General features: G+C 41.0%; 1 protein-coding gene across 2 annotated transcripts in view; it reads right to left on the minus strand.

Moving 5' to 3' along the window:
* The window catches only part of SS4 (starch synthase 4), a 436,038-nt gene that overhangs the window by 287,727 nt on the left and 121,260 nt on the right, over positions 1-27,051 (minus strand). For both annotated transcript variants that reach the window (XR_016266556.1, XM_089458023.1), the window contains exons 6-10: positions 16,900-17,022; positions 16,647-16,722; positions 16,325-16,509; positions 15,931-16,125; positions 15,769-15,840 (exon numbers count right to left, since the gene is read on the minus strand). Coding sequence is in view for 1 of the 2 variants with exons in the window: in XM_089458023.1 (XP_089314149.1) it covers positions 15,769-15,840; positions 15,931-16,125; positions 16,325-16,509; positions 16,647-16,722; positions 16,900-17,022 (651 nt within the window). In the remaining variant the exon portion in view is untranslated. The remainder of the gene's footprint in view (positions 1-15,768; positions 15,841-15,930; positions 16,126-16,324; positions 16,510-16,646; positions 16,723-16,899; positions 17,023-27,051) is intronic.

The following is a 27,051-nucleotide window of genomic DNA, read 5'->3' on the forward strand; positions in this document are numbered from 1 at the left end:
ACGTTGAACTTGCCAATAATTCTTCTCTGCTTTGTACCACCTTGCTTATAGTCAACACCCCTAAATTTGACAAATGGTTAAATACAAGGGATGTAGCAACTTTATCCATACAAATCCTTGAAGCGGATACACCTGGACCAGTGTATGACACTTCGGATGTTTCTAGCATCGATTGGAGTGTCCCGTCTTCACCAATACCACCATGCACTTTCAGTTTTTGTTTTTCGGACATTCATCAAGAAAAATATATATCATCAAATATATCAGTTTATTATTTCTTGTTTGATTCCATGTCTGTCAAGGTTTGAATACATTACTTGATCCCTCATGCTAGATGTCATTTTAGCCCTCCCAGGTTCTATATCTTCTCTGCATGCTCCAACGACCTCTTCTACCGTATGCCGTAAGACTTTAATCCGCAAGTATTTCAGGATTCACCACAGGAGACAACGAACTGTACTAAAGGTGAATTTAGAACTTGATGACCACAATTAGAGGACCGAGGTTTATTACTTTAGAACCCTGCAATTTTCACCACAAATGTGACCCTTAGGCCCAGAATTTTGAAGGCTTAATGAAGCCGAGCCATAGGAGGCTAATCGATTGCTCTGATGTAGATACTCTGTTTCTGCCAAATTCAGATTCTTCCATATTGGAATCGTCCTTGGTGGAAGCATCAAGCCTGTATAATGCCACCCACCATGCGTGTGCTTACTGCCCAAGAAGTTTGCCATACATTGCTGTCCATTTTCACGAGAAACATTTTGCCCAAGATTGTGACTATTTCCAGCTTGTAAAGCCTTGCCATCGCCCATCATACATGCTTGCATCAATGTCATCGAAAGATGCTGTCAACACAAAATATTGGCCTCGTAGTTCTGAATAAGTCATGTCTACTTTCTTCAAATTGTTATATTATCAAATCATAAATGAATTTGCAGCAGATTGTCGAGTGAAGCTAGAATGCGGGCTTGTTGAGCTCTTGCTCTTGCCAGAGCCTGTTCATAAAGCTGCGGAGAATGTAAATCCATTTCTAACTTTTGCAGGGATTGTCTTCATCATCCACATCAAAACATTGTCATTTGAAGAGCTGTAGAGCTATAGAATGTCATGACAAATTACATATTAATGATTTCTTCTTCAAAACAGGGTTTTGAAGAAGAATCTATCTCTAACATGAGACGGAGTCTAACATCTTCATCAATGCAACAAAAACAACTAGAACATCCATAACATGGCCTTAAACATACTTATACTTAAAGATGTTGATTATGAGGACTGTAATGCATTGTCACTGACTGTAGTTAACTGCTAGATACTATTGTCACTGTGTTGAACACTGTTGAACAATGTTGCACACTGATAACTCATATTTAGGTCTTGGACGCACGCAGACATACTGTGGGCGAGCGTCTAAGACAGATCTAGATGCTCTCTGCAGAACTGGATGAGTGCGTCTGGGATAGATCTCGATGCTCTCTAGAGAACTGGGTGAGGGCGTTTGAGGACCAAACATACTCAGATTTGCCTCAAACCCTGGATGCTCCCATCAGGCTTCTGTGCGAGCATCTATGGCAGCCTGGACGCTCCCTAGACCATTCTGTGTGTGCGTCCGGGACCAAACTGGACTGCGGAAACCCTAGCCTCCCAGACACTCCCATAAACACTTTGTGCGTGCATTCGAGACTTCCCGGACGCTCCCATAAACACTATGTGCATGCATTTGAGACTTCCCGGACGCTCCCATGACCATACTGTGCCAGCGTCTAGGGACGAAAAACCTTAGTTACGTGCGAGCGTCCGAGACTCAGAAACCCTAGACACGTGCGAGCTTCGACCCTGTAGTTTCAGACCCTTTGCGCGAGCTTTCCTCCATCAGACCTGTGCGAACCAAACAATAGAAGAGAGAAGAGAGTGCTTGATGATTGTGTCCAAATGAGCTTGAGGTCTCTTCTATTTATAGGCTTCCATGAGGGTCCACTTGGGGTTGAGGCCAACCTGTCCAATTGTACATGTGCTTAGGGCTGACCTAATCCAATATACATGAATAAATAAAAAATTCAAAGATCAACTTCCGCTTGTCCAAATAAGGTGATCTTTAGGTCGATTTTGGTCCTCTCGAAAAGAGGAATCTATTGCAATCATTATCTTCATCATATGAGTTGTCCAAAGTAGAATTTGACCGCAGTTGCATAATTTTAACACTAGAGAGCTATATACAAGAGACAAGTTCGACATCTTGGATTCATTAATTCACTCAGCACATCTTCTCTCTATTTCTACACCTAGACAAGAAGAAGAAGGCCGAAATCAAAGGAGAAAGAAGGAAGTCAAAGGAGAGAAGAGATCGAAGGTTTTCTGCCCTTATCCAGCTCACACATGCGAATTTTATGAGGCAATTTCTGTGATATTGCAAGGCCGAAATCTAAAGTTTTACCATATTTGGAGAATGTTGACAAGCGTTGACTTTGAATATTGGAGGAGACTTAGAAGAGGGTTTGACTTGGAATATTTGTGGTTGTTTTGGTCTTCGTCTTGGGTCTTGGATATTTCATTTTGATCTGATTCTATAAGAGAAGTCTTGTGGGGTTTTGCCCTGGCTTAGAGCCTAATTTCTGTTGTTTTTTGTCTCTTTGTGATCTTTATGCTTTGAATATTTGAATATAATTGTTTGATGAAGAGAACATAAAAGTAATAAGAAGATAGCTAATATTCACAAGTAATTATCACGAAAAAGGAATCAAGCATTAAACTACACAGTACTTGGCTTCTCAGCGAAAGGGAATCTATGAATAGGAGAGAGAGGAGAATCATTTTTCTAATCATGAATTGTTGATCTCCCTGATTTGAGAGCTGAGGCCCTTGATGGTTTTAAGGCCCCCTTTCTTTCTGATTGGTTTCGGTGGTGAAAGATTTTGATTTGTGAGCTGAGGCTCTTGAGGGTTTTAAGACCCCTTTTCTTTCTAACTGGTTTCAGTGGTGAAAGATTCCACCCTAGCCAATCCCTTCTCTGTACTCTGTTTAGCATAAATTTTCTGAGGCATCATTCATCTGCCTGTGGAAATCAAGGGTTTCTAAGGGGGCAACTCTGTGACATGGTTTGTTTGGGCAGCAGAAAGGTTACTCTGTGACAACAGAGCCTGTTCAAGGCATCTCCAAAGACAAGGGTCAAGCCTGGGCAGAAACCCTCCCTGAGGTATGCAACACGCTTCAAGGAGTCTTCTATTGCAGCGAAATTATCCAAGGAGGAAAAATCATGGCAGCCAAGTCTCTCTAGAGCCTTATCTGAGGCAGCGGCCACTTGGAGAAGCCTCTTTGTAGCAAGCGAAACCTTAACTAGGGCAGAAAAACCCTACTGAGGCAGTGGTCCAATTGAAGGATATATTCTGTGACTGCGAGGGTTTGTTAAGCCATACTGAAGGTTTGTTAAGCCATACGGAAGGTTCCCCACTGGCAGCGGCACATTTTGAAGACAGAACAGAGGATGTGAGGATATTCCTGAGTCAACAGTCCGCCTAAATTTCTGACAACAGACACTCCTGAGGCTAGCAAAGGCTGTTTGAAGCAGTTTAGGGTTGATCCCAGAGAAGTGGCATCACCTCTATTGGGATCTGTGGCAGCAGGACAAATTCTACGGTGAGCTTGTAGCATCCAAATACCTCTGTGGTATGAATTGAGGCAAACTAGTCTGGTTGGTTGGACAGAGACAGCAATTACGAAGGTTGGTTGCAAGGTCAGACTAAGAATATTAGAATAATAGAGTTTGCTGATAATTTAGCAATTGTTGTGTATCTAAACTGTATTGTGAGTAGGAAAGACTGTGGGTTTATAACCCACTGTGTACTGTTGGATTGGCTTCATGAGTTGTTGGTGGAATTAAATGCTAGCTACATTATTTATTGTTTTCAATATTGTTTTAGTTATTTACAAAATTTGAAGGAACACTGTGATAACACTGTGATACTAGTTAAAATACACGTCTGTTATGTGCTCTTGTTAACCCTAAGGGAAAATTCTCCCCAAGGGATACAATAAGATGGAAGAAAGCACTGATCGGAGCATTGATGGGAGGCATCTAAAGATGGGTATCTGTGGATCATCATAGGGCTACTGGCTGACGAGTTGAAAAAATAGGTGCAAATATTTCTCCTAGGGGTTACCCACTTGGATGGGTAACTGTTAAATTATGGTATGTTCTATGGTTAGAGCAGTTTACTTATCTTTCTTATTATTATCCACAGATTAGCAATCACATGTACACAAGTAAAGTGTAGATAGAACATTAAACGATCAACAGAAAACAAGCCAAGACAAGAGACACAAGATGTGGCGGCTAGCCAGGGACAAACCCCAATATGGGGAAACCCTTTGATCAAATCTTCGTTTATCTTCAATAATTCAGCAGAGAGAAATAGTACAAAAATCTGATTTATATCAGCAGCAGCAAACCCTAGATTAGCGGCATCAGCATCATCGGCATCAGCGGCATCAGTATCATCGGCATCAGTGGCATCGGCATCAGTGGCATCAGCATCATCAGCATCAGCGTCATCGGCATCAACGGCATCAGCATCATCGGCATCAGCGTCATCGGCATCAGCATCATCGGCATCAACAACATCAGCATCATCGGCATCAACAACATTAGCATCATCGGCATCAGCGTCATCGGCATCAGCAGCATCAACATCAGCCCTAAACTAGGGCAGTCAATATCTTCCAAACCGGAGGTCAGATCACCTCGATTCCTGTGCCAAAAATTGCGGATTTCCAAGGAGAGTCAGCTTCACCTATTGTGCAGTAAAGAGAGAGAATGCTGGTCAATGCTGGTCAAAGTTCCAATCTGCAGTTTGTAAACCCTTAGAAAATTGCGTCCTTCCTTCCCACGTGTGAGAGAAAGACCTATCTACGCAGGAGAGAGAAAGAGACTCTTTTCTGCGCAGAAGAGAGAAAGAGATGGATGAGAAGTGTGTATCCAAATGAAGAGGAGACATCCTGTATTTATATGCAAACATTGATGATGAATAGATGTGTCTGTTGGGTTTCTGAGCCTACATAATTTGCTGGCCGACTTTGACAATTTGTCCATAATCAAAATAAATTCATATCTCCATAAATACTTATCAAAATCAAATGATCTTTAGATCAATCCTACACCTCTCGACAAGAGGAATCTAGATAAAATATTATCAGCCATGAATAAGGTGATCCTCATAGAGTTTGGCCCTAGTTGCCAATTTTAACACTCCCTCTCAACTAGGGAGAACTCCATCTGCAATTCGTCTGACCGTCGCTACTATTCATCCATCAAATGCACTGCCCTAAACAGCTTGACCCTTACTCTGCTCTGCGTTGCTATGCTCTGTTCTGCCTTGCTATGCTTTGCTCTACCTTGCTATGCTCTACTCTGCTCTGCTCTGTTCGAACTATGACGAAGAAGAAGAAGTGATCGAGGATGTATCATACCATCCTCCACTGACTCGAAGTCAGTCTCAGAGTGTGTACCACTGGTCCCAGACCAGTGCTCTATTGACCCGAAGTCAGTGTCATAGTGGGTACTGCTCTCACTGGTCCCAGACCAGTATCATTGATCCCAGATCAATGAAGGTCATCCTAGCATAGGGAGTACGGTAGACACAACGATGCGTCCATCGGTACTACTATGGTCCCTATCCTCATTTCCCTGCCCATTGATCAGATGAGAGGTACTTCCCATGAGTCCTAGACTATATGGGAGGATGCCTCGACAGGAGAACTAATCATCCTCTCCATAGGAAAGCAAACCATCCTGTCCCACAAGAGAGCGAATCATCTTGTCCACAGGAGAGCGAATCATCCTGTCCACAGGAGAGCGAATCATCCTATCCCACAAGAGAGCGAATCATCTTGTCCACAGGAGAGCGAATCATCCTGTCCACAAGAGAGCGAATCATCCTGTCCCACAAGAGAGCGAATCATCTTGTCCACAGGAGAGCGAATCATCCTGTCCACAGGAGAGCGAATCATCCTGTCCAGTGGATGCCACAGAGAACTAATCATCCTGGCCTACAGGAGAACGAATCATCCTATTCCACAATCGCCATGGAGAACACATCATCCAGGCCCATAGGAGAACTAATCATCTTGTTCCATAGTCGCCACGGAGAACGAATCATCCTGGCCCACAGGAGAACTAATCATCATGTTCCATAGTCGCCACAGAGAACGAATCATCCTAGCCCACAGGAGAACTAATCATCCTATTCCATAGTCGCCATGGGGTGTCACAGGGGAAGGTTGAACCTTTTACCCTGTACAAAGTGCACCAACAGGGGATGGTGAGTCACCCTGTGGTCATATGTTGCTCCAAGAAGTACCCTGCGCCCCCCTGGAGCTCCCAGAGCTTAGTACATCATACTTGACCCTCATCAGAGGGTCTCTGAACGACACCAAGTCATTCTCGGAAAGTCAGGAATTTGACCTTTCCTAGGGGCTTTGTCAGAATGTCGGCGACCTGTTCATCTGTACTGATATGTTGGAGCCTTATTGCTCCTTGCTGCACCATATCTCGAATATAGTGGTACCTGATATCGATATGCTTGGAGCGATCATGAAATACGTGATTTTCTGATAAACGGATCCCGCTCTGGTTGTCACATAGAATCACGGTGGTATCCAATGTAAATCCAAATAGCTCACTGAAGAGCTTTCGCAACTAGACTGCCTCACAAGAGGCCATGCTAGCAGCAATATACTCTGCCTCGGCGGTGCTCAAAGCCACCGACTTCTGCTTCCTGCTCATCCAGGATATCGAAGCAGATCCCAAAGAGAAACAGCACCCAAAAGTGCTCTTTCGGTCCACCACACTACCTGCCCAATCAGCATCAGTATACCCAAGTAGTCTCACATCTCCGGCAGTGTATCTTAACCCATAAGTAATTGTGCCACGAAGATATCTCAACAAACTCTTGGCACCAATCTAATGTATGTGGTGAGGTTCAACCATATGTTGACTCAATGTGTTGACTACAAAGCATATATCTAGATGAGAGTTCACTAAGAACATTAATGCTCCGATCAGTTGACGATACTCAATGGCATTTCGTAAAACAGGTCCAGCAGCACTACTGCTTAACTTTTTGAAGTCAAGCTCCATCGAGGTAGTTACAGGATTGCAGTCCACCATACCGAATCTTTCCAACATCTTCACCACATATTTTCCTTGAGATAGGAAAATTTCCCCTGGCTTTTGCCAAACTTCAAGTCCTAGGAAATAGTGCATCAGTCCTAGGTCCTTCATTTCAAATTCAGCAGCCAACTCCCTCTTACATTTGTGAATGAGAGGGTCTGCACCTGTTAGAAAGAGGTCGTCAACATAAAGCACCAGTATGAGAGATTTGTCATCTTCAACCTTAAAGTAAAGGTTGGGATCAGCTTCACTCCTAGTGAATCCCAGCTTCATCAAGTAGCTAACGGTCCTCTCATACCATGCTCGGGGTGCTTGCTTCAACCCATAGAGGGCCTTCTTTAACCTGCACACATGAGATTTTCGATCATAAATCTCAAATCCTTCAGGTTGCTCCACGTAGACCTCTTCTTTGATCGAACCATGCAAGAACGCGGTCTTAACATCCATCTGATGTAGTTTCCATCCTTGTGAAGCCACAAGGGCTATGATCGAGCGGATAGTGGTATATCTGGCAACAGGTGCAAATATCTCGTCATAGTCTATACCTTCCTTCTGGGAGAAGCCACGAGCGACAAAACGAGCCTTATACTTTTCCGTACTTCCATCATCAAGTGTCCCCCTAAGCCATGAAGGCCTCTTCCTAGAGGAGGAAGGCTCAGGTGGAGGAGGATCAATAGGATCCATGGGTTCTTCCACATCGGGCATTGTTTCATCATCTTTTTCTTTCGGTTCCCTGGTGTCAGCTTCTTGAGAGCTCCTCACAGTAGGAAGATTGTTCACCTTGCTGAGAGCCATATCTTCGTCAAAGGTGACATCATGACTAATCACGACTTCCCTTTGACCGGCTACATAGATTCTATAGCCCTTAGTATTTTCATTATAGCCCATGAAGATTCCTTTCTTTCCAGATGCACCCAATTTATTCCTTTTCTCTTTCGGCACATGAAAATATACAGGGCTTCCAAAAATTCTAAAATGAGATACATCAGGTTTCTTACCGGTGAACATTTCTTCAGGAGTTTTGGAACCCAATGCTTGATGGGGGCATCGGTTTTGTATATATACGGCGGTGTTTGTAGCTTCGGCCCATAGAAACTTTGGAAGTCTTTGATCATGAAGCATAGCACGGACAGCTTCCATAATCGTACGGTTCTTCCTTTCCGCCACACCATTCTATTCAGGAGTGTATGGTGTAGTAGTCTCCCTCTTAATGCCAACCTCTTTACAAAAGTCATGAAACTCATTAGATTCATATTCAGTCCCATTATCAGTCCTTAAGATCTTGATCTTCTTTTCGGTTTGATTCTCGATCAAGGCTTTGAAGTGTCGAAACCAAGAGAACACTTCATCCTTCTTTTTCAAGAAGTATATCCAAGTCTTGCGAGAATAGTCATCTGTAAGAGTGAGGTAATATGAATATCCTCCCAAGGAGTTCACAGGCATCATACCAGATATGTCTGAGTGAACTAACTGCAATATATCGGAGGTCTTGCTTTGGCTTGAGGGGAATGGTCCCCTTTTTAGCTTTCCTTCGGCACATCCGGGACATACACCTTCTTGCTCTATTCTGAACTCGGGCATCCCAGTCACCATTTTTCTTACATCAGGTAGAGCTTTATAATGAAGGTGAGAAAACCTCCAATGCCATAGTTCGGACTAAAGAGATGTGTCACAAGACATGACACCTAGCGGACTTCCTCCGACTTGATATAATGAATCAACTCGAAACCCAAGAGTGAAGGCATCTTTAATATTGTTTTTCCATACACGTACCTTGCCATCGCTGAAAGCCACCTTGTAGCCTTTGTCTTCCATTGCCGAAATGGACACCAGGTTCCTTTTGAGATCAGGTACATATAATACATCCTGTAGGTGGATTGTATTACCTTGATTCAATTTAAGAGAGACATTGCCTACACCTTTCACGGGAGGTTCCTCAGGGTGCAGTGTGTCCTTCAGCATATTTCTAAGAAACAGAACTTGATTTGCATCATTAACTTTAAATAAACTCACCAGTCTATTGTAGATTTCCTTGGAGGTGTTCAGTTCAGAAACATAGGCCACCAAGCGCTTGTCGATAGAGTCCCGGATGATCTTCTTTGCTTTGACTTCTCCAAATTTCCATTTGTTCCTGGCAGCAGCAGATGCATTTGATGGAGGCTCAACAATATTTCCTCTCACATGGTCCAACACTTCTTGATCTTCTAAAGTCAGATCGAGAGACATCTTCCATCTGTGATAGTTAGACTTTTCACGTAGCTTGTCTTCAGCGGGGAAGAGTGTTGAAGACCCCATAGTTTTTTTTAGATAGCCTTGCCAAACTTCTCTTCGGTGATTGCTCTTGCCCTTGCTTGGGCTTTGTCTTCACCTTAGCTCTGATACCATGTTAAATTATGGTATGTTCTATGCTTAGAGCAATTTACTTATCTTTCTTATTATTATCCACAGATTAGCAATCACATGTACATAAGTAAAGTGCAGATAGAACATTAAATGATCAACAGAAAACAAGCCAAGACAAGAGACACAAGATGTGGCGGCTAGCCAAGGACAAACCCCAATATGGGGAAACCCTTTGATCAAATCTTCTTATATCTTCAATAATTCAGTAGAGAGAAATAGTAAAAAAATCTGATTTATATCAGCAGCATCAAACCCTAGATCAGCAACATCAGCATCATCGGCATCAGCATCATCGGCATCAGTATCATCGACATCAGCAGCATCAGCGGCTCAGTATCATCGACATCAGTGGCATCAGCATCATCGGCATCAGCGTCATCAACATCAGCATCATCGGCATCAGCATCATCGACATTAGCATCATCGGCATCAGCGTCATCAACATCATCGGCATCAGCGGCATCGGCGTCATCGGCATCATCAACATCAGCATCAACAGCATTAGCCCTAAACTAGGGCAGTCAATATCTTCCAAACCAAAGGTCAGATCACTTCGATTCCTGTGCCAAAAATTGTGGATTTCCAAGGAGAGTCAGCTTCACCTACTGCGCAGTCAAGAGAGAGAGAATGTTGGTCAACGTTGGTCAAAGTTCCAATCTACAGTTTGTAAACCCTTAGAAAATTGCGTCCTTCCTTCCCACGTGTGAGAGAGAGACCTATCTGCACAGGAGAGAGAGAGACTCTTTTCTGCGCAGAAGACAGAGAGAGATGGATGAGAAGTGTGTATCCAAATGTGGAGGAGACATCCAGTATTTATATGCAAATGTTGATGATGAATAGATGTGTCAGTTGGGCTTCTGAGCCTACATAAGTTGCTAGCCAACTTTGACAATTTGTCCATAATCAAAATAAATTCATATCTCCATATATACTTATCGGAATCAGATGATCTTTAGATCAATCCTACACCTCTCAACGAGAGGAATCTAGATAAAATATTATCAGCCATGAATAAGGTGATCCTCATGGAGTTTGGCCCTAGTTGCCAATTTTAACAGTAACAATCCCTAAATCTGTTGATAACCTTTTCTGGTCTGATATGATGAATTTTTTTTAGAAAATATATATATATACATATATATATATATATATTAACAAACTCGAACTTAAGATGACCACATCAAGTTGTAGTTCTTCCCCCTTTATCTATAGTAGTGAAATGGTCTTTTTTGTAATATTGATTCCTTTAATGTTGGCAATGACTGTTGTTCAGGAAACCTTGATGTAAAGTTGGGAAAATTCAATATTGGAACGGAATTTTTAGACTTCATGGAAAGAGCTATGATCAAGGACCAAACCCTCAGATAAACTTTGAGAAAATAGAGGTGGCCAAGGGTTGGATTAGACAAGGGCTAATAAAAATTTGCGGCTAATGGCCAAAGGTTAGAAAGCAAAGCTCTGATTCCAAATGCAACAACCAAATCTGGTTCACCAAATAAATATCCAAAATACTTGGAATCTAAAGAAATCCATATAGTATAAAATATTATATACTGAATAAATGGATGAGAAAATGATATGATATGATATGATAGGATGAAAGAACACAATGAGGGCCCCTATTATAAATACCTAGTGGACTGCTTTTTCATCCTAAATGGCATGGCTTTTTGATAAGATACATCTTTCCATTATAATGTATTTTCAGTATTTAATTATATTTATTTATATATATTTAGATTACAAAGGACACGGGTGGGTTTTGATCCACTTATATGTGCATGGGTCATGACACTGTTTTTATTTTAGTCTTTCTGGGTGCAACCACACATTCAACCGCTACCTCAAGGTGTCCCCATGGATTCAGGGCTAAGCTCCCATGGGAATTGGACCTTGCCCAACGATGAAAAACTCCTCATTTTCCCCACTAGATCTAACCCCTTTGAGCTCCTTCATTACTAATATTAATTATCTATTGTGTTGTACATTCTATTAGTTAGTTTCATATTTAACACAGTATTATTGTTTTAGATAAAATCATACGTTTTACTTTGTTGCGGATTTTCTAAGTTTTGAATTATTTTCATATTTTTTATATTACTGTAATGTATACCCTTATTTTTTTGGAACTGCATTTATATGATTTTTTCCCAAATCGTATTGAATCCAAATCCGAATTTGTATATGGTAACTGTTACCGCTCAAACTAGCAGGGGTCCAAGGAGGGGATCCTATAGAGCAACTACTAGGTCAAGGGCAACAATGGAGCGATGACCTGCTGTCACCTCAGCTAAAGCTCTTTGCTCTTTACGGACTTTCACCAATGGGAGGAGACCCAATATAAAGGGGAATCACTAGATGGATGGAACAATGAGAGGGAAAGAAGTGATTCCTAAGGCCTATTCACAAGAGAGACTCAATTATATGGCTTTCTTGCTCGGGAAGCAAGGTGATATGCTCTCTAGGAAGGGCTAAGAGGATTCTCAAGGCTAGGGTTTGGGAATATATCTTGCAAAGATGATTCCTAGGCCTGGAAATCCTTATGGAGAATTGGTCTTTGTGTGATCTTTATGGAATTGGCGTCAATAGGTTGTGGGACCACGGAGACCAAGCGGACCCAAAATTAGGTCAAGGGTATGGAGTTGATCACCCAATGAGGGGCTTGACCTAATTAGGGAGGAGAAGAGGATCAAAGGACAAATTTTCTTTGAGATTTGAATTCAATGATCCTAATGAGGACACTAGCCAAGGGAAAACTAGGGCAAGAAATGGTCCTTGAGCTAGGGCTTGCTATATCTCGAGATCCCACCATCGAATTTGCTTCAAATTTGGAGGGCCTCTAGAGAAAACCTCAGCGCAGTTGTGGACCAAAAATCAAAGTGTTTGGATGGCTAGATTGTGAGATAATTGATGCCCTAGGTGACCTATGTAGGCTAGGCCTAGAAAAAGAGGGAGGTGAAAAGAATAAGCATTGAAAATGATCACCAATGGAGGATTAGTGCCTTGTCCTTTGGGAGAGATGGAGTCAAGGAGAATTTATGGTTTGGGAAGAATTCACCCAATCAAGGAGGCCTTCAACAACTTTGCATGGCATTTAGAGCATGAGAACAGTTGTTGCAAGGACTTTATACTTTGGTTTGCAATAAATGATGACTTATCGAGATGTATTTAACATAAATTATCTCTAGGAACATTCACCCATTCATACATGGCCCATGACATGATGCAACGCTATAAAGAACAAAAATTCCCACAATTTCATATAAAGCAGCAGTAAATTTCAAACTTGTATAGTGAAAATCCCAGCAACATTCATGTGATAAAAGTAAATGACAAGAATAAGCATTAAAAGAGTACTTACATGTATAAAAGAGTATATCTAATCATCAAATTATGCCAATAATGAAGCTCCAAGACAAGAAAGAGATATCCAAACATCAAAATTCATCCATAACATCCAAACTTGTCCTCCAAAAGGGATAGTGAAAATTTTACGAGAGAAAATAACCCAATCCAAGCGATGATGAATGAGAGAGAATGCCTCTCTTCTATTTATACAATCCTCTAAGGGATTCGAATGGCCTAATTTGGACTAAAAGTGCCCCTAGAATAAAATAATGTGCATAATAACAGTACTTTTGGTGACAAGCCCACCAAATAGCTCAATAATACATGAATAAGCCTCTCAAAAGGGCCAAATGATCAATAAAGTGAGTCGTTGGACCTTTGAGGAGCCCTAATGAAGTCCAAGGGGTGCCATGATGTAGAAATGGACTCCCAACATAGTCGACAAGGGTTTGGCCCCTTGTTTTCCAAGCAAGAACTTGTGGTACTCCCAAGTGGTTGTGGGGCACAAGGACATCCTCATGGGTCTCCAAGTGGATCGAAAATACCTGTAAACCATCTATAAGGGCTAAGATGGTGATGTAAGCCCTCCCTCTGCAGCGGGAGACATCCTCTAGACCCTGGAACATCTGCCAAGTGTATGGTGCAAGTGTGGAGCCGACTAGGCATGGTGAACCAGGTGCATCATCCTCATCCAAAAAGGTGGAACATGAGCAATCAACAGTTGATGTTGGGGATCCATGAAGTAATATCTACTATGGCGGAGGCCCATGGCTCTCAATGCTCACCCTACAAGTGCCAATGTGGCCCTCTGGAGGGCTAAGACCCCATATAGGGAGACCAAGCCCCAAATGAAGACCCACCTGCAATCCTGCATAAGATCCAATGCATCCCCTTGCCCTCCAATACAACAAGTCATTAGAATACTCAAGTAATAAAGCTTACAAGTCATGGGATCAATGGGGCACTTCATGGTGGCATGCCCTTCCATAGTGGGCTTTGGCATGTACAAGTGTCTCCAAGCTCAATAGGGGGTTAACCAAGGACCCTATTAGGTGGTTTCAACCTCTAAAGGGGGTGACATGTCCATGGTACATCCTTTAAGTGGTAGGTAGCAAATAAAAATGGAATGAAGTGGGGATCAGGGAATCATCCAGACCACATGTCAAGGTTCATGGGTAGCTATAATAAGGGAAGGCCACACCTGAGTATGTGAGTGTGGGAGGGAGCAAATCGTGGTACATGAGTTACCCCAGCCTTTGTTTTTCCACCCTTCTTCATATGCATTTTTCCTTTTATTGAGTTTTCTTCATAACTGCTCAGGGCTCCAGGGGATGAGAGCATGATGTGTAATATGTAGCAGTGGATACCCCCTGAAGGTGGGGCAGTTCATCGCCCGCCAAGGGTTGGGACAATCATGGGTTCCTTAATGATAGAGGGGGCTCATCTAGGGCCCGTAGGAACTAGAGTGATGGCCATGGATAAGGGGTAGAGCTCATGTATGGCTCTTGCCCACGTGCTAAATTCGTATGTCCCGGCCATCTTTTGAATTTTGTGGTGCATTTCCTGTTGAGCGTGGCCAAATTATGTTTTTTCTTTTCTTTTTAGCTGCATCAACCTCTGAGTCATTGTTCCGGGCCCGACCCAAGGTGTGGACAAGAGGACGGGGAAGCTAACCCTATGTGGACCCAATGGACACATGTGATGCCGAATGGGAAAAGAGATGAACGGACTAAGATGAGTGGAAGGAGAGTAATGTAGGTGGTATCGGGAAGTGGGACCACACAACCAAAATCAGGATTTCCCATGTAGTGCCATCCCTAAAGCTAATGGCCAGTGGAGAAGATCCAACGAGATTAGGATACAAGGGTAACCCCGAAATCAAGTAGTGGAAACAAGAATACAGACCTAACCCACTCTTTCTGCCGAATCCCCCCACCAATCCATGCCCAAAAGTGCCCATGAAAAGTAAACAAGATTACTCAACCAAACCAATGAAAAATCATACCTTTGGGGTCGGGAGGCCCACCTTCAAACATACATTCATAACAGATGGGCGAGGGACCACATGGCTGGCTCAGGTGGCAGAGAAAATGGCACATAGGCTACAAGGGGGCTGCTGGCTGCTTGCTGAGGACCATCTAGGAGAAAAAATAATTCCTATATACACTACCTATAGGTGGTGGGTAACAGTAACCATGCTGACTGCATATAGATTTTAATTCCATACAAGTCTTTTCTGCACCTTGTCTCAAGCATTTCTTCTCTCATTTATCTTTTGCAGTCTCTATCAGCATGGTATCTTTCAAGTTCTCTGTCCTCCATAGTATCCAACTTCATAGGAACCAGATTCAATAATGCTCTGATACCGCAATAAATATTAAAAACAATAATTATGAGAGAATGACATAAGATGCAGGATGATTTGATTATAAAGGAAACTAGAAAGGTAATGCATACAAGTCACGACATTTAGACATAACAACCACAAGTACTACAGCTTACAGGAGTATGTCTTAAACGTTTAATAACATAATTACCTTTTCACATTTGTTAACTTAGCCCAAGTTACTTCAACTTTTACCTTTTATTTAGGGAGACAAATTAAATTTAATTATTGGCAATGTTAACAATTGTCATTATATTCAACAAATAAACGCCATATAGATAACCAGTTGTTTTTACATAATAAGTGTTTAAATAAGGCAACTGATGTCAAAAGTTCCATCTAAATAAAAGCATTATATCAGAAAAGCAAAAAGTACAGCTGAGGTAACTGTCCCATAAATCATTTCCCACCTCTAAAATCATGAACATTTCAAAAATGATATAATGATGTCAATATTTCAAACCTCTGAAGCTCGGACCTCCTCTGCATATGTTGGTGATACAGTTGTTACAATATTTGAGAAAACGATACCCCCCTGCATGAGAAAAGATAACAAACTCATTCGACTGTGGAAAAGCACTCCATTCGAGAAAATTTATCAAGGATATTGGCAATTGAGAAACACCTTAACAGAATTTACTCTGTCATGCCTGAAATTATCCTGCATTCTGTCTGGTCTGTTTAGTTGTTGAACATCCAGACCACAGGATGCCAGAGCTGTGGCAGATTCTGTTCCTTGATACTCGAAATTGTGGCATGTAAAAGCAATCCTTGCTGAATTAAGACCTTGAGGGGCATAGATATCCCAATACATCGGTGCCTGTAGAGCAGTATACTATTGGTACTACACAAAACAAAATTGAACAGTTTCCAATTCAATCTAAACTAAAAACGCATTCATAAACATTCTCTCCTAAAAATACAAGAACATTAATCAAAAATAGAAAACAAGGTAAGCTACTATATAGTAGAAGTAAACTTTTCCAAGGAAACCATAAGTGGTTTATCTGAATGCATACAACAAATGCAGTTTGCCAATCATGGCAATGAATTATGTCTGGTTTCTTTCCAGATTGTAGAAGAAATTCCAATGCAGCTCGACTAAAGAATGTAAAACGTCTGAAATCGTCACCCTCTCCATAGAACTGTCCTCGCCAAAAGAACTTTGCTGGATGGTGAGGCTCAATGAAGTACACAGGAAGACCTGTGGAAGTGCAGTATATTTCATATTAGCAATCAAAGTTTAAAATGTGAACTGTAATTTTACAACAGAAGTTTTCTTTTAGAAAAGAAGAAACATTTTCTCAGATTCAGGCCAGATCTGCATTTTGTCATCACCACCTTCAACTGTCCCTAACCAAACTTTGTTTTTGAACAACTGACCATCAAAATATGAATCAATCTGCATGTCCAGAACCTGTAAAGGAAATGTGTTCAGAACTGAGAATCTTTCTAAGGACAAACTTCAAAAATTCAATCCTTAATTTTGTGCATCATTTTATTATACTCAAGGATATGACTCAGTACATGTAAAGCAGCAAACCTTACTAGGTCAAATAATTTCACATTGTTTAAAATCTTCCTTACTCCATACCTTTAATTTTTTTACCCGGCTGTAATCCATGCAATCATATTTTGGAAGTATGATTTCCACAAGATGCCCCTTTTTCTGTAGTGCTTTGCCAAGGCCAGCCACAACATCTCCTAAACCTCCGACCTTTCCAGCAAGAATAAGAATTTTTTAGATTCAACTATTCTTACAAAATCCTCTATTATAACATTAGAAAAAGGATATATATATATATATATATATATATATATAGATACATACGTATATATATATATATATATATATATATATATATATATATATATATATATATATATCGAGAATGATTGGAAACATGATAATATTAATATTAATATCAGAGGAACAACACACACCAGTGGTAATCAAGAATCAAGATTGGAGATGTGCAAGTTGCTTGTAATTATCAGTATATTAATCATTAAATAGTATGATGCATTGGTGCTAAAGTGCAAAGCCAAAGGTGGGACAGGAGAATCAAGGTGCTGACAATTTTGTAATTTTCATGATCCGGTTTCTTTCTTTCACATTTCCAAGCATTCAGTGACTGCCACTAACTTCTCTGGCCAGTAAAGAGCCCATTAACAAGGGGATCTGTGCTCGGTAACATCTTCCAAATTGCGAGAAGCTTTTGGATGACTGCATCCAGGAAGAGACTCGGGAGGAGTCTAAAGCCAGCAGGCAGGGAGATCGAGAAGAGAACACAGCCCGGGTCAGAATGGCCAGGAAAGGCAAAGGCCAGTAAGAGCCCATTAACAAGGGGATATGTGCTCGGTAACATCTTCCAAATTGAGAGAAGCTTTGGGATGACTGCATCCAGGAAGAGACTCAGGAGGAGTCTAAAGCCAGCAGCCAGGGAGATGGAGAAGAGAACACGGCCCGGGTCAGTATGGCCAGGAAAGACAAAGGGAAGGGTTCCAAGAGTAGCAGTGAGGGGTCAACCCCTCAGCCCAGGAAGAAGAAGGACTTGACCAAGCTAAAGCGCTTCATTTGCCACAAAAATGGGCACTATGAATCATAGCTCCCCGAGAGGAAGAAGGGGAAGGGCAATTCACAGCAGACAGCAGCATTAACAGAGGTTCAGCTTGATGAGTTTGCAACAAAGTTCGAGAAGGATTTTTCATTTCTCTTGTCTATCTACCAGCACCATCACAAGGTGTGCTTGGTACTTGGATAGTGGTGCATCACATCATATGGCAGGAGCTATTTAGCAGTCTGATGGAGACAGACTCAGATTTACATGTGGAGCTTGGTAATGATGTCAAGTATGCAGTGAAGGGAATTGGAACCATTAAGTTCCGGCTAGAGTAAGGAGGAACACTGGAAGCCAAGGATGTCCTATTTGTACAAGGACTGAAGAAGATCTTGCTCTCAGTCTCAGTGATCAAGGATAGAGGATATGAGGTCATGTTCGGGAATGGGTAGGTGTTCATTTACCCATAGGAGTCTAGCCCAGATACAGCAGTGGTTATCAGGGTTACAAAGAGTAACTTATACAGGTTTACTAGCAAACCAGTTCAAGCATTGGTACATGATAGTAACAACCTATGTGAGCTATGGTACAGGAGGATGGAACATTTGCACTACAGGGTATTGCCAATCTTGAGCGAGATTGTCACCGGCCTTCCAGGTTTCAATATTAAGCAACAAATCATGTGCAAGAATACCAAGGATGCATTTCCAAGCAACGAGAGCAAGTCCAAGGGGTGTTGGAAAATTCATATTGGCAGCTTATTATACAATTTTCCTTTAACCTTAATACTTGCTTGTGAACTTTATTATTCTTTCTTTAAGTTCTTTATTTAGATTTTTTCATCAAACAAATATCAAGAACAGAAACAACAACAGTGGACATGGAAATTAGGCTCTCAGCCAAGGCAAAACCCCTCCAAGGGGAAAATCCGGTAAACTCTTCTCTTCTTATAGAATATGCTTCCAATGAGACAACAAAGACCCAATCCTATACCAAGTCCTTCTCCAAGTACCAAGTCAGCCCTTCCGACAAGTCTTTCCTTGATCCAGCACCAACCAGCTTCAAACTGCAACTTCAACCTCCCAGCTTCAATACTGCTTCTTTGACCTGCAACTTCGACCCTTGAAGTTGCTGCAAAAACCCTAATCCAACCTCCTCTTGAGACCTTCCTTGAGCAAGACAGCTCCAACCAAGGTCAATGAGGTCACTATAGGGTAATTCTTCCTTCTAGCAACAAGAGACTACACTTCGTCCTACTGCAACTCAGATCTGCAATTTCGGCCTCTTCTATAGCTGCAAAAACCCTAGTTTTTGCACACGTGAGAGAGAGAGAGCCCAAAAAACATATTTTTCCTTGTCTTCTTGGATTTCTTTTGTCTTCTAGACCTTCGCTCCTTCTTCCTTGTCTCTTCTTGCCCTAGATCGAACCTTTTCTCTTGAGATCGAACTTCTTGGTGAGTGAGTGACAAATGATGTTGAATTGCTCCTTTATATCGCCTTTCCAATGAATCAATTTCCTTCCTTTAGGCCGACTTGTACTTTTGGAGTTTCCAGGACTTTCTAGACTCAAAAATAATTCTTTTTCCAATTACATTTTGCCTGGAAGGGTCTTATAAACATGATTTTGACTCCTTTGACTCATGACAATAAATCCTAAGACCTAACAAACCTTAGAAGCATGAAGAACATGCTTTTACCTAGAAGACCATCAATAAGAAGCATGAAACCCATGCTTTAATAATAATAACTTTTTATTTTCTTCTTTTGTTTGTTACATAATATACATATTGAAATGAGTACAACAACAATTATGAAGATCAAAACTAGTTACATTTTCAACAAAGGGACCTTGGATCTCATTCATCCAGATGTGTGTGGACAGATGTCAATGGCATCACTATAGGGAGCCTAGTACTATGTCCCATTTATTGATTACTATTCTAGGAAAACCTAGATCTTCTTCATGAAGACCAAGGATGACGTCTCAGTTGATTCTGGGAGTTTAAGTGTTAATTTTCCTGAGGGCTACATTGTTCTTTGCTTTGATAATAACATTGCATCATTTACACATTAAATTCACCCCACAACATTATAAAATTATTATAACATATGCAATTATCCAGAAAGAACAACATCATCAGTAATGCAGCGAAACAGTAAAAGGAACATTAGAAGAAAAGCATGCACACAAAGAGACACCAGGATTGATCGGAGACTAGAGCAAAACTCCACAAGGGGGAAAACCCATAATTCTTCTTCTTCTTCTATTAGATTTCATCAATTGTTCAATTGTGATACGAAGGTACTTCCATCGAGAGTTACATCAGAATTGAAGTCATGGCAGATACTAAACCAGCAAGGCCTTTGCATAAATTACAGCTACTATATGAAGTTATGTATGAATACCACTAATGATGTCATACTACAATACACCACTACATATATGCTGCCATACAGCTCTGCACTACAACATACCAACACTAATTGCCCAATACTACAACATATATCTTTGATGTGATGCAGAGGAACTATATATCATAGTACAGAGGATCCATACAAATAACGTTGAGAAACCAAGTATTTTGATACCAACCATATCACAAAGATGCAAAGGGACCATAACGGTGAGACCATACTGAGATGCGATGCCTACGGTGCCTCATGCATATAATCAAAGCCATACATAACACAAGAGACAGAGATGTGATGCCTTATAGTGAATGTGATGCCAACAGTGCAATGTCAATGATAGTGATCATACCATACAGTGAATGCAATGTTACCCATATTGTCAACATATAAATACGATGCCATATACTTTGCATATGTTGCCATATTAAACACATTACCATACGCTTAGCATTTGATCAACAAAGATAACTATGATGCCATTTACCCTAGATCCAATGCCATATCAAATACATTGCCATTGTTAATGCCACACAGAGAGATGCCACTATGTATGTATGTCAACGTCAAAGTGTGCGATGCCATTGAAATAATATAACTACGGTGCCATATACTTTGCATATATACACGATGCCATATGCTCTGATTGCAGAGGAGTGATGTAGTCAACCATATCATGATGTAAAATATAACAATGTGTGACCCTATCTATTATAGAGATGCGAGACTGTAGTGAATGCATGTAGTTTTTAAGCCAGTGCAAGTAGTCCTGTAGTCATAAGTGAAATTATAGAGATCGTGAAGCGATAAGAGAGCAAGTCACTGTAGAACAAAGTAATACTATATCATTGAGACCCTGTCACTTAACTATGAGTGTGATGCGATGTTTCAACTATGAACGCAAGTCATCGTAACGTACGCAAGCTACAAAATCTTCAGAAATATGAGAGTTGAGCCACTGAAGTTTTGATGAGCCACACATTAATTAAGAGCAAGTCCAACAATGTGAATCCAAGAAAATTGTCGAGTTAGAATAATGAGAATAGACATCCGAGCTTCAAGAGATACCATATGATCATGTGAATCACATGAGCCATACCCTCATCATATTATATAGGCATTCGATGGATGTAAAGGGTCCACTACAAGTGGAACCGACATATTGATTTGGAGGGAACTATTTTATTTTAAAATTTATAAATTTGCTCATAATTAAATATATTTTCTAAATTGCTTGCGCTTATGATTGATAGTATTTCTTTATTCATTTCAATTTCTTCTTTTGGGTAGATGGGCCTCCCTTTGGGGCTTAGGATTTCCCAAAGGGGAAATCTGTCCCGAGACTGCCCAATATTAACATCAAGGCCTAGGTTCAGAAGCTGAAAAGAAAAAAGATCAGCATCTTGAGGTTAGATAATTGGGGAGAGTACACCTCCAACAACTTCAAGGATTCTTGCAAGGAACGATCAAGAGGGAGATGACAATACAACCCTCAATAGAATGGGGTTGTAGAGAGAAAGAATTGACCCATCATCAATTTTTCCAAGGAAATGATACATGACAAGGAGTTACTTGTGCTTCTTTAGGCAAAGTCATGTAACACTGTAGCATATGTGCAAAACAAGAGTCCTCACAGAATATCGGGGAACAAGACGATCGAGCAAGCTTTCATAAGGGTGAAGACAAAGATGCAATACTTGCAGATAGTTGGTTGTCTAGTATACATCCATGTTCCTATGGAGAAGAGGATGAAGTTGGAGCCTTCAAGATAGAAGGGCATATTTGTCGGATACAACAAGACTTCAAACGCTTATAGGATCTTCGTACCAACATAGAGGAAGACGGTTGTGAGCAAGGATGTTAGGTTTAAGGAGAACTTGACTTCTAGGAAGTCTCATAAGTTACCACACAATGACAGAGGACGATGAGCAGGAGGCTCTGAAGGTAGAGAAGCATGCAAAGACTTCCAATTCAAGGAGTCACCCTTTAGGTGGGGAGGAGTCTGTAGCTCCCTCCATTTCTGTCAAGAAGCCCAAGAGGTATGAGAAAGCATTGAGGGATGCTCTAGAGCATGTGGAGGTTCCTAGGAGCACATTCAGAGAGACCACACCTTCGAAGAATTTTTCGAACTACATGGCATTGATGACTAACATCATTGAAGAGGCAACATATTAGGAGGTTTGGAGCAAAGCCATGGTGAAGTATGATGCATGGGACACTATGCTAGGACCGAAGGGGCAGCGAATTCCAAGTGGCTCTTTAGGAAGTACCTTCATCATTAAGAGGGAGTATTGATGTTAGTATCTCAGGCATGTACTTTCGCACAAGCCCAAATGTCTATGCATGTGGAAGGCAGCTAATTGACCCTTGTCCTTAGCAAATACTTTAATAATTAAAGTAACTGACTTTTATAAGATGAAGTGAGTTAATCTAATGAAATGAAAATGTTATTTGCATTAGTGAATTAGATGAATCTCAATAGTTAATCTCAAGTGATGTTGAGATCTATTCTTAACCATCAATCACTTTGGAGATTAGGGTTGTAAATCTAGTCAATAACTCAAACTTATTAAAGGAAGGGTGGGGTAAGGGAAAAGACACACATCCTAAGCACAAGACACAGTGAGAGTGAGATCTCAATGGTTGAGTGGAGGACTTTCATTCAAATGAGTAGGGTTCAAGGAAGAGTGCAAGGGAGACAAATCTAGATTAGCCGACAAAATCAAAGGATAGATATGCAGAGGGGTTTGATCAACCAACATAACTCCAAGATTCTTGTTGTATTTGTATTTTCATCAAAGGATCATTATCCCAAGAAGGGATCCTTTGTAAGTTCTAAATTTATTTTAATGAACAATTTATTTCAAGTGTAGAAATTTTGTGTGCATGTGTGAGATTGATGTTTAATTTTTCTTTTGTTGTTATATTTGTTTACGTGATAAAATCCCTATTGTGTCTTTTATTCATTAGATATGCATAATAATTAAATATTATTGCAAGGAATCTGCTAGGTAGTAATTGGCCAGTCTTTTGGGGTCAAGGAGATTTAGCATCATCTATGTTGATTGATGTTGTCCCAAAACTTCTTTAGACAAAACACATGAAAAAAATTGTGGATACAACTCTTAATAGGTCCAATCCACATGTTGCTTGATTCATGTTCCTATTGATCTGATATGGACCATAAAACTTGGGCAGCAATTTGCATTTTCCTTTTTGGCTTAAGAGATAATTATTTGTATGGTTGAACCCACAAATACTTAGTCTCCAACTTCCAATTCCCTTTCGATTCTATGTTTACCTGCTAGTTGCCTTTTAGCTTCTAATAGGTCCAATCCATATGCTACTTGATTGATTTTCCTATTGATCTATGTTAAAATTGGCAACTAGGGCCAAACTCCATGTGGGTTATCTTATTTATGGCAGCTGATATTTTTATTGGATCCCTCTCATTGAGAGGTGTAGGATTGATCTAAAGATCATCCGATTCCGATAAGTATTTATGAAGTTATGAATTTATTTATGTTATAAAACAAATTGTCAAGTCGGCCAGCAACTTGAGTAGGCTCAGAAGCCCAATAGTCATGTCTATTCATCATCTACGTTTTAGTATAAATAGGAGAAAATTTGAAGTCATTAGAGACACATTCTTCATGTGATCTCCTCCTCTCCACGTCTTGGGTTTTTGGTGAAGGAGAGACACACAAGAAGATACGTTGGGCCAAGTGTATGATGCCCTAGCTTATACGCTGTAATGGAGACACCTAGCCGCAGTAAGGGAAGGAATTCTTACGCTGTAATGAAGACACCTAGCCGCAGTCATGGAAGACATTCATAAGCTGTAATGGGAGAAAATCATACGTTGTGATAAAGACTCTTCATACACAGTTATGAAGACATCTAAACACAGCATGGAGACTCTATACGTTCAAGGAAACACTTGTACATACGCAGCAATATATACGCACCACAGTTAGCCGCATGTATAAAGAGGAACTACTGTCAAGACATATAGCCGCAGAGAACCTTTGTCATGAAGAGGAGCCGCAATCATCTTCGCATGAAGCTAAGCCATAGTAAAGGGTTTGACTGCACCTCGCTTTAGGAACAGCCATCAACTCGAGTGCTTGAGGAACAGCAACCTCAGCATATAAATATGTATCTCGGTGCTCTCATTCCATACACAGTCACAGTGAAGAGAACTCGGATTAATGAATTACTGGAAGTCTAGGTACAAGGAGAAGCAGTGACGAGGGTTTCAAGCAATGTTATATTGTATTGAAACCTCGGTGGCATACCTGTAGCAGCCATATCACAATAAACAGCAGTGATAAAACTAATCTCTCTATTGAATGAAGATTATGCTAGAAGTCAGTCCTGGCATAACGAAATAGATTTTGATGATGGTCAAGAGATCCTTGGTATACCTGTAAAAGGACTTAGTCTAGACATAATGAAAATGATAAGGATGAACAGTTATGGTGTATAATCCTCTCATCGAAGCAGTGATGTATGATGATGAATGAAACAGTGGGCATGATAAATAATGAGCAGCATGATGATGAGAGCAGGGGCAGCTCAGTGATCAAGGTTCAACACATGTGACAGTACAGCATGGTGTCACACGGTTATGTGCAGAAAATGGACGAAAGGCAGCACTATGATAGGTGAAGGAGTCACCTTAGAGAATCAGTTGAAGCAATATGTCTTCAACTGATCTCATGCGATATCAAAAGTCAAAATATTGACTTCTATTGTAAATGTACTATCTCTCTCACTTTCTCTGCTGAACTTTGAAGAACATAAAAGAAGAATTGATCAAGGGTTTCCCCACATTGGGGTTTGTCCCTGGCTGGCGCCACATCTTGTGTCCTCTTGTCTTGGCTTGTCTTCTGCGATTTATATTTATGTTCTATCTGCAGTTTACTTTAATGCTGATGTGATTGCTAACTGTGAAAATTTAAATAAATTGCTCTAGCATAGAACATACCTAAAATTAACATGGTATCAAAGCTGAGGTGAAGACAATGCCCAAGCAAGAGTGAAAGAGCAATCACCGAAGACAGTTGGGAAAAGACAAAAGGATCAATGGGTTCCTCATCCCTCTTCAAATTCACCGAGGGTGAAGTGGAAGCAGAGAATATTATCAGAATGGCGCAGCGGAAGTTTCTGATGGCCTACTTAAAGATCACTTCATTGGGAAGTTCGGATCTAAGGGTGGAAGGAAAGGCGAATGCCTTGGTTGCAATAAGTTCGGCCATTATGCGAAGGAGTGTCCAAATGGCAGAGACACATCTCTTGATGAAGATAATAGTCATTCCAGGGACATCTTCAATGATCGAAGGAATGACTGGTAATGCAGTTCATCTAGGAAATGGTCGACTCTTCAAAGAAAGCAAGGAACCCCAGGTATGAAGAATCAAATGTTGTTTCTAATAAGATAAAGAAGCATTATCTTGTATTGGCCCTCTCCTTCAGATTCTTTGGGAATCTGGTTTATTGATTGTAGTGCTTCAAGGCACTTCATCGGATAGAAGGGTGCACTCTCTAATTTGGTAGAGATGGAAACAATCATGGGATTATACTTGGCACTGATGCCACCTATCCCGGAAAGGGTGTAGGGAATGTTACCCCTCAATTGAATGAGGGTAACTCAATTCATTTACAGAATCTCTTTTATGTACCTGATCGCAAGAAGAACCTGGTGTCCGTTTCAGCAATGGAAGTCAAAGGTTACAGGGTGGCACTCATCGAAGGAAAGGTATGTAGATGTTTTTGAGTTCAGGGTTGTATCAAGTTGCAGGAAGTCCACTGGGGACCATGTCCATTGACACATGGCACCAGAGGTCTGTGAGTCAGATGGTGACAGGGAAGCCTGAATTCAAAAAGAGCATGAAGGTACATGTATGAGATGTACCGAAGGAAAATCTTATAAGGGGACCATTCCCCTCATGCTGCAGGTCCACAGGTTTGGAACAACCCGAGGAGTTTGAGATTCATGATCGGGAATCTCATGTATACAGGTGGAAGAAAGCCCTCTATGGCTTGAAGCAAAACACCTCGGGCGTAGTATGAGAGGATTGATAGCTATCTGATGAAGCTGAGATTCACTAAGAGTGAAACCGATCCAAACCAATGTTTGAAGGTTGTGGATGATAGACCTCTCATACCAGGACCTTATGAGAACGACCTATTTCTAACAAGTGCAGACCCTCTCATTTACAGAATTAAGAGGGAGTTGGATTCCGAATATGGAATGATAAACTGCAAGCCCGTGACTACCTCGAGGATCTTAACTTTCAAGAAGTTATATGGTGATGATGTCAGACCAGATTTGGGAAATGCCTCTGAGTCTCATAAACTCATTCGTGTTGATGTTCTTGGTGAACTTCCGTCTGGACATATGTTTTGCAGTTAGCATGGTGAGCTCATATTTGGTTGAGCCTCACTGGATTGGTGCCAAGAATCTTCTGAGATGTCTTCGGGGCACAATCTCTCATGGATTGAGATACACTGTCGGAAATATGAAACTGCATGATTATTCGAATGTTGACTGGGCAGGCAGTGTGGAGGATCACTAGAGCACTTCTTAGTGATGTTTCTCTTTGGATTGTGCTTCGATATCATGGATGAGCAGGAACCAGAAGTCGGTTGGTATAAGCACTGTTGGATTGGTGCCAAGAATCTTCTGAGATGTCTTCGGGGCACAATCTCTCATGGATTGAGATACACTGTCGGAAATATGAAACTGCATGATTATTCGAATGTTGACTGGG

The sequence above is a fragment of the Pinus tabuliformis genome, chromosome 7 (genome assembly GCF_031772625.1).
Source record: "Pinus tabuliformis cultivar Carrire ecotype Pingquan chromosome 7, CPIR1, whole genome shotgun sequence".
Taxonomy (NCBI): domain Eukaryota; kingdom Viridiplantae; phylum Streptophyta; class Pinopsida; order Pinales; family Pinaceae; genus Pinus; species Pinus tabuliformis.